Source organism: Pogona vitticeps, chromosome 1, assembly GCF_051106095.1.
Source record: "Pogona vitticeps strain Pit_001003342236 chromosome 1, PviZW2.1, whole genome shotgun sequence".
Taxonomy (NCBI): domain Eukaryota; kingdom Metazoa; phylum Chordata; class Lepidosauria; order Squamata; family Agamidae; genus Pogona; species Pogona vitticeps.
The window spans coordinates 207,210,765-207,220,017 of NC_135783.1; the positions used below are offsets into that span (position 1 = coordinate 207,210,765).

General features: G+C 40.8%; 1 protein-coding gene across 11 annotated transcripts in view; it reads left to right on the top strand.

Annotated features, from left to right (window-relative positions):
• COBLL1 (cordon-bleu WH2 repeat protein like 1) overlaps nt 1-8,220 on the top strand; it is a 131,401-nt gene extending 123,181 nt beyond the window's left edge. For all 11 annotated transcript variants that reach the window (XM_072981968.2, XM_072981986.2, XM_072982012.2 and 8 more), the window contains one exon: nt 6,194-8,220. In XM_072981968.2, coding sequence (XP_072838069.2) covers nt 6,194-6,283 — 90 coding nt within the window. In that variant the 3' untranslated portion in view covers nt 6,284-8,220. The remainder of the gene's footprint in view (nt 1-6,193) is intronic.
• Nucleotides 8,221-9,253: the final 1,033 nt, after the last annotated feature.

The following is a 9,253-nucleotide window of genomic DNA, read 5'->3' on the forward strand; positions in this document are numbered from 1 at the left end:
GCAATTCTTCACTAACAAGTGTTTACACTATAGCATGGTGCCTGGCTCCCTCTAGTGGCCAATCTTTTTTCTGGATTTTTTTTCTTTTAATATTTTTAATATTTTCAGACTTTGGATAAGAGAATCAGTGGATACTGATCCTGTGGATAAGAGGATTCTACTGTATATAAAAAGGGAGTGTTCCTAAGTTTGGGGTTGGGTGCTGTGGAGGACTTGTGAGAGTCTTGTCAGATAGCTTGCTCAGCTGTCTTGTACACAGGGCTTGAGAGATTGTGCCCTCTGAGGAGACCACAGAGGTGAACTGATAAAACTAAGGTGTCTGTCAAAAATAAAGATGATGAAAATAGATCTAAATGGACTGTTTAATCTCAGTTGTATGGTGTTAGTGCAAGCAATATTTTTAGTACACCTAGGTCCATTTTCAAGCTTAAACTGAAGAAAATAGGAAAAACCACTGAGTTAGTCAGGTATAATCTAAAATAAATCCCTTATGAATACACAGTGGAAGTGAAGAACAGATTTAAGGAACTAGATTTGGTGGACAGAGTGCCTGAAGAACTTTGGATGGAGGCTCGTAACATTGTACAGGAGGCAGCAACAAAAACCATCCCAAAGAAAAGGAAATGCAAGAAAGCAAAGTGGCTGTCCAACGAGGCCTTACAAATAGCAAAGAAGAGAAGGGAGACAAAATGCAAGGGAGATAGGGAAAGTTACAGAAAATTGAATGCAAACTTCCAAAGAATAGCAAGGAGAGACAAGAGGGCCTTCTTAAATGAACAGTGCAAAGATATAGAGGAAAATAATAGAAAAGGAAAAACCAGAGATCTTTTCAAGAAAATTGGAGCTATTAAAGGAATCTTACAGAAGCAGAAAACATCAAGAAGAGGTGGCAAGAATACACAGAGGAATTATACCTGAAAGATCTGGATGTCACGGACAACCCAGAAGGTGTGGTTGCTGACCTTGAGCCAGACATCCTGGAGACTGAAGTCAAGTGGGACTTAGAAAGCATGGCTAACATCAAGGCCAGTGGAGGTGATGGCATTCCAGTTGAACTATTTAAAATCTTAAAAGATGACGCTGTTAAGGTGCTACACTCAATATGCCAGCAAGTTTGGAAAACTCAGCAGTGGCCAGAGGATTGGAAAAGATCAGTCTACATCCCAATCCCAAAGAAGGGCAGTGCCAAAGAATGCTCCAACTACCGTACAATTGCACTCATTTCACACGCTAGCAAGGTTATGCTCAAAATCCTACAAGGAAGGCTTCAGCAGTATGTGGATCAGGAACTCCCAGAAGTACAAGCTGGACTTCAAAGGGGCAGAGGAACTAGAGACCAAATTGCTATCATGCGCTGGATTATGGAGAAAGCCAGAGAGTTCCAGACTAACATCTACTTCTGCTTCATTTACTATGCAAAAGCCTTTGACTATGTGGACCACAGAAAACTATGGCAAGTCCTAAAAGAAATGGGTGTGCCTGACCACCTTATCTACCTCCTGAGAAATCTATATGTGGCACAGGAAGCAACAGTTAGAACTGGATGTGAAACAACTGATTGGTTTAAAATTGGGAAAGGGGTACGACAAGGCTGTGTATTGTACCCCGGCTTATTTAACTTATATGCTGAATACATCATGCAAAAGGCCGGACTGGAGGAATCCCAAGTGGGAATTAAGATTGCCGGAAGAAATATCAACAACCCCAGATACGCAGATAATACCACTCTGATGGCAAAAAGTGAGGAGGAATTAAAGAACCTCTTAATGAGGGTGAAAGAAGAGAGTGCAAAAAATGGTCTGAAGCTCAACTTAAAAAACAAAACAAAAACTAAGATCATGACCACTGGTCCCATCACCTCCTCGCAAACAGAAGGGGAAGATATGGAGGCAGTGACAGATTTTGCCTTCTTGGGCTCCATGATCACTGCAGATGGTGACAGCAGCCACGAAATTAAAAGACACCTGCTTCTTGGGAGGAAAGCGATGATAAACCTTGACAGCATCTTAAAAAGCAGAGACATCACCTTGCCGACAAAGGTCCGCATAGTCAAAGCTACAGTTTTTCCAGTAGTAATGTATGGAAGTGAGAGCTGGACCATAAAGAAGGCTGACCTCCAAAGAATTGATGCCTTTGAATTGTGTTGCTGGAGGAGGCTTTTGAGAGTCCCTTGGACTGCAAAGAGAACAAATCTGTCCATTTTGATGGAAATCAACCCTGAGTGTTCACTGGAAGGACAGATCCTGAAGCTGAGGCTCCAATACTTTGGCCATCTCATGAGAAGAGAAGACTCCCTGGAAAAGACCCTGATGTTGGGAAAGTGTGAAGGCAGGAGGAGAAGGGGACGACAGAGGACAAGATGGTTGGACAGTGTCTGCGAAGCAACCAACATGAATTTGACCAAACTCTGGGAGGCAGTGGAAGACAGGAGGGCCTGTCGTGGTCTGGTCCATGGGGTCACAACTTAAGGTCCATTTTGTTTTCTGTAGGAGTACTTTTCAGGTTTTCCTCAGTTCTGGTCAAATTTTTTTTAAAAAAAACTTTTTAAAAAATATACATAGCCCATGACTGTGCTTTTTCACTATCTAACAGCACAAGGAAGCGAAGCAGGGGTGAGGAAAGTGTGGTATCAAATTTATTTTTAAGCTTCTCGTGAAGATGAAGTCAGAAAATCTCTTTTAAAAGATGCCTTAACTTTGAAAATGAGGATGTTTACATGGGAGAAAATTAAGCTCTAATGCCAGCAGGCCAGGAGTTTACCAGATTCACTTATGTGTGAAGGAAGACCAAGTGGAAAGACATTAAGCTCCTATTTAAATGGCAAAGTTGGACTAATGCTTTGTGCTGTTAAAATGGGTAAAAGGTCTGTCAGGTGCTCTCACCAAGCATTCAAGAAATAAGGCAAAAAGTGCTTCTACAGCCAGCCAAGTGTTCTCCCCCTCAACACACACTTTAATAACTTGTTAGGGTGCCAGCCAAACTCTGTGGCCTTTTGTGCTGCAGTTTTATTCCTGCTGAATAAAGCCTGCAATAATTGCTAACCAAATGGGTCAAATGAGGTTGAAACTATTTCCCTCACCGGAATATTTCCATCATATGACTAAACTCACCCTGTTAGTTTTCCTTGGGATTCATCTTAAGTCATTACTTTCTGCTTAAAAATGAAGTGCAGACCTAATCCATAGGCTTGTTGTACTATCTGTAGGCAGATTCCAGACGGCAGGGCATACTGTGCTTTGCTTTGTTTTTATTAAAACCCAAAGGGCCACCACCTTGAGCCCAAGGGCCAGTGGGTGCCTTGAAGAAGGACAGAGACAAGTGCAAGAGGGTAGCTTTGTGGCCAGAGCCCCAATTATTTTGTGCCTTCCATAATTCAAGGACTGATAGATTAAAAAAAATTACCTCTCTAGTGCAACAAACGATGGATTCTGGCCCTGCCTCACTCACACAATTGCTGCTAAGCTCTGTGTACTTGATTGATGAACGAGCTGTAGGTAGACCCACATCTTTTGTGGCCCAGGAGGTCTCAAGAGATCCAATTTTACAGGGTTGTGTTGCTGTGCAGACAGAACCTGGCTTGGGATGTTCCTGTCATTCAGGACAGTAAAGGGTCTGATTTGGGGTGTCACAATGGCCCCAAAGGTTATGTACTTCGGTCATGGCAGAGGCATTTGCTACTTGGGCAGTAAAATCTCAGGGACCAACATTGAATCCCATGTTTGGCAAGATTATTTTAGCATATATCGAGGTCAAAGATGTTCCTTCATTCATTAGGCAACATGAGGTTACATAATTCATCATTTATTCCCAATGACCTGTATGTCACGTTTATTAACCATCATGAGGTATTTATAAAGGAAAAGTCAGTAGTTTTCTTTTTATTTTCTGGTTTGATGAGCGCTTCCAAAATTGAGGGAGTCTCTGAGGCACCCAAAACAACAGAGCCACATCTAGCCACAAGCATATACTGTGACTAAAGATAATGTCATTCAGTGAAGGCTGGCAAAACATGCAATCTATAATGAAGGAAGTGAAAGAAATTTATCTTCCATGCCAGTTGATAGGAAAGATTGCCCTGTCAGCCCAGAGCTTCCACAGAAAAGGTGTCTTCCCATTTTTCAATTCCGGATTTCCCTATACTGTTAATCTGGCATGGAAAAAAATTGTTCAAAATGAAGTTGCTGAGTCATCACACACTAATAGCTGAAACTGTAGGGGGAATGAAAGCTGTTTTAATACCCACTACTTAGAAAGAGCTCTTAAACAAGAGGAGTCCTGCATGGTCCGTAATTCAGCACTGATGTAGAATTCAGTGGATACTAGAGGTCAACAGGCCAGGCCATAGACATGTTATTGATCGGGTTCTGGCTAACGCTTGAGCAGAGGATGACTTAGCTCTTCCCCTCCCTCTCATTACTTTCTTCATGTGGAGAGTATCATGTCTGCAGTTAAGTGGTTCGTGCTCATGTGTAGGCTCTTCATGTGAGCAAGAACCGTGGAAGATCTGAGTTCTTGTTGACCTGGAGAGCCTGAATGTTAGCAGGAACCTCCCATCTGCAAACACATCATTCTCCATGTAGAAAAAGCAAGGAATATACATGAAGGAATCTCTCTTAAAACATATGTTATCCTAGAGATAATGTTCATCTTAAGTATATTGCTGTTGCTTCAGTTTATCACTGCTCATTCATCTTAAGTTCAGAGATATCTCAATAATGGATCTGTTCAGGTGTAGCAGAGCCATATGAGTTCGTGTATTGCATAATAGCATCCAGGAACCCGGAAAGTGTCAGTCAGCAAATAAACTACATTATGTATTGTCTCCCATGGGTATTAATTCAGATTTTGACCACTTAGCCAAATAGCTTTCCGTGGGTGCTGATCATCCTCATTAACGCCAGGAAGGCCGGGGGGGGGGGGGGGGGACTGAGGTTCAGATGTAACCCACTGAAGGATCATGAGAATAAAGGATCATTTTAATCGTTCCTAAACCAAGTTAAAATCTTTGTTAGAGCCTTTGGGGGTTGAGGATCACAGCCTGCACTGGTTTTAATGCAATGGTTTTAATGTTTTAATTTTGTGTTTTAAATTGTTCAATTTTAAATTGTTTTAAACATTGTACGTTCTACATTGTTTTATATAGCTCTGTAATTCACCTTTAGATCCTGTGATATAGGGTGTGCTATAAATGTTTTTTTAAAAAAAACAAACAAACTTGGGAGAACCACAAAATTATAAATGTCAGTATGTTTTGTAATAATGTGTTACCATGGCTTCCAAACATAAATCAAATACAAGGGAAGAAAATGGAGAATGGATTCCCACAGCCATGGTAGCTGTGTTTTCCAGCATGTTCACACTTATGTTGATGTAGCTTTATTTGGAGCAACATTTGGAGTTGTACTGGAATGCCAAATATGAAATGGATTGACTCATAAATTCAACCACAGCCTTGCAAGACCTGAGCAAGACTGTTGGTGTCACAGGACCTTTTCAAGGTCATTAATTCATAGGAATGCCAAAAGTTGGAAGTGACTTGAGGTCATGTAACAACAGCAGCAGTGACCTTTTGAGGAGGGGTAGACTACAGGAAGATTAACATATTTTATCCCTGATAATTAGTTAATTGAATAGCTATTTGCTGTTATATTGTACTTAGGTTTTGTATACTTTATTTTTTTCATACTTTCTACTGTATTTAATTATTGTTATTTGAATATGCTTCCTATTTTTGGGGGGGGGTGGGCATTGGTGAAAGAAACGGCTGATCAGTTATTGTGCAATAAACTGAACCTTTTTCCCACCTTTCTGAGGAGCTCCATCGTACAGGCTCTCAACAGGAACGAGCCCAACCAAACATTTTACCCTTCCTAGAACTATTGAGATGGGTTAAGATGAGAAAGAATACCACACCTAAGGTTGCCCACCAAACTACATGGCAGAATTGGCATTCTAATCGCTCTCCCGCTGCCGCCCTCGCCCCCTCCTCCCCCAGTCCTTATCCTGTCCTGGAACCTTTAGCTCACTAGAGAAAACAGATTCTCCACATCTTTAGTGTGGTTGTGACAAATACAACACATTTATAATTCTCAATAGAAATCAATCAGTCTTGAAGCAGTTGCATGTCTCACCTACTGACAGGTAGCTTTGAATTGCAGCCAGGTCTGACTGTGTGATTCCTTTTGTCTTTCAGGTGGCCCCTCCATCCAATACTGTTGCCATCAATGGGAGATCTAGTCTCAGTTCCCAGGCATCCATAGAACCAAGATACAGCAATCATTAGAACTTGATACCAAATGTTTTGCACTTTAATCACCACTGCATAGACCTACTGCATCTCAAACTACTTTACAGTTTCATTGTGTAATATTGAAGACTGTGCATATATGCAGGGTTTTCTTGGTATATATTGTCAAGAGGAGCATAGAAATGTCACGAGATGCCTCAAAGAATTTGTAGAATATATAATTTATAGCAATATTTTTTGCCTTCTTTAAAGCTGAAAACGCTGCTTCAGAACTCATAACATGGCACAGAAGATTTTAATGGTTTTGCTGCTATAATAATCAGATATGCTGGTTTCTGCTTTATCAATAATAATGTGTAGTAATATGCTGTATAATGCTGATGTATGAAGTTTTTGATGTTTATAATGGGTTAATTATGATCAGAAATGTTAAAATTTAAGTATAGTTCCTCCACCTGTTGCCTTGATTGTTACTTTGGAAATTAATCACTGCAATTAGCAGAGCATGCTCTAGAAATGCAGTTGAGCGAGTTTTGTTTTCTTCAACAGAATATTTTGGAAGATATCCATCCAGCATTGCGCTAGACCATGTGTTTTTTGAATTAGCATTGTATGTTGTATTATAATGCCAAAGCGGAGAAATAAAGCAGAAGGCCTTGGGGGAGTAGTTTAACAAGTATATGTTATAGAGTTGTTACACTCTCATAATGCATACCATAGAGTGCCTTGCTCCTCTTACTTGTGGCAGTGGCAGCACTGTTAAAATCACAGCTGCTTTTCCAGACATATTGGGGGTGGGGGTGTTCAGCATCCCTAAGCTGTACAGAAGAATCTAAATACCATGCTCTGAGGTCTGTGGCAGCTTTCACGATACATCAGTGATGGCAAACATCTGTCTGTCCAGATGTTTGGGACAGAGGTCCCAGACAGCATATCACAGTGTTAAGGGATTATGAAGCTTGTGGTATAAAACATCTGGAGGGCCAGGGGTTCTCTGACTCTCTGGCAACATAGCCTAAAATATGGGACTAGAAGATGGACCCCTAAACTAGTGTTCATGGCCTCATCCACAGCTCAGCATAGGTTTCAATAACCAGTGCTGAAGTATAACCCCCCATTCCCCATCAGGCAGTGCTGCTGTCTGACAGCTGGTTGCAAGTTGGAGAACAACATATTGGGTAGGGCAGGAACAACACACCCATGTAAGATCTAAAAGTCAAGGACCTGGAGTTCAGTATTATCAGACAAGTTGTATCCAAAACTTAATAGAGCTCTGAGCTGTATGTAGCTAAGACTCCAGAACTTTATATGGATATTGATATAAATTCATGGGCAAGGAAGGAGGGCTGTGTAGACCAGGTGCAGGTTGAGGTCTTCTCAAAGGAGATCTGCATTGTCCCAGAGTGTCCAAAATTCATTTGAGCTAGGCTGGAAACAAAAAGGATTTAAAGTAGCTGAATGTAGGATTCTGTACATAGATGCTCCCTCCCCCCTCCCCATTATATACAGGGAAGTAATATTTTGTTTTAATTTTTATGTATTTCTCTGCAATCCAGGAAATTAAAGGCAGGAGATGAATGAACAAAATCTTACTTTGTTTTCTCTAAGCAGGTAAAGAAGTGGTGGCAATGATTTCTACTTTATAAAATCTCTTTTAATAACAGTTTGAACAATACAGTATCAATGAAGTAGTCTTAGTGCACAGAATTCTGTAGCCATAGAAGTTTAATAATTGCTATTGGATTAGGCAAATGAGGTTGAGCAGCAGTGCAAAATCCTCAGTAGCAGATACGGCACTTCTTCATTCTGTCAAATCAATGTTGCATTTGTATAACAATATCTACTTGTGATCCTAGTTCTGATCAAGCATCTGAATTGTAGATATATGTTGCAAATAAGAGGGTATTTGCAGTGTTCTAAAAGAATTCATGGTTTTGTTAAATAAAAGTAATTGTATTTCATTTTATTCTTAATTACGCTAGAATACTTATGAGTTTGAATTGTGGTTTTTTAGATCAAAATTTGAGACTCATATTTTAAAATAAGATTTAGATTACTTTTTAACAGTAATGTTCTCCAAATATTCTACACAGTCATTTGTGTCAAGATGTGCAATCAGTGTATGGGGCTGGACATCTGATCACGAAAGAATGCCCTTGTGTATGCCCTTGGCTAGTAGAGTTGCCACTACTTTTGTACTGGTATTCACAACAACTTGTGTTACATAGTGATTTCTGCCTGTGTATTAAGCTGTCTGATACTTGTAATTGTAGAAAAAAAAATATCATGCCTTTGGGGATATTCACTGCTTCTGTGGGATATAAGTATGCCAAAATTCAAAATCACATAGTCAGTAGTCTTGATAACATATCAAGACTGGCATGGGCACCGTTATGTGCAACCTGGGTCTTCAAATAAATTAAGACGGCAAACACTCAGACAATCACTATTATAAATGCTGTCTATTAGGGAACACTCTTGTCGGCATTTACTCTGCAAGTACAGCCTGTGTGGTATCACTCGCGTCACTAAGATGTCAGAGTATACACAGAAGGCTAGTTGGTGGGATTAGTTTTGCCTGATCTTATTTTAAAATTAGGTGTGAGGGTCTGCAGTGAAGAAGATTCCATCGTTCCAATAGCCACGAAGCCTCCCCTGGGACGGTTCTGTCCTACACACTGATGCTGTCCCTGCTCTTTGCAATTTTGATGATTAGGGAATTAGATCCATTTCTCTTCCTGAGAAAGCAGAGGAGTAGGAACAATGAAATATACCAAGTATCAAATTAAAAACTGTGCAACTTACTCCTTGCTGCATGGTGCACCAATTGCGGCAGTCACCTCGCTGGTGCTGCCCTGCCTCTCTGCTTGGCTGGCCACTCAGTGGCTGAGCAGGGATACTGATCATCCCACCCCCCTCACCAGGCGGCTGCCACAATTGGGACACTGTTGACAACGCTGGCCCCGTGCAACGGGGACCAGTGGGTTCTGGGGGTGGGCATTAATC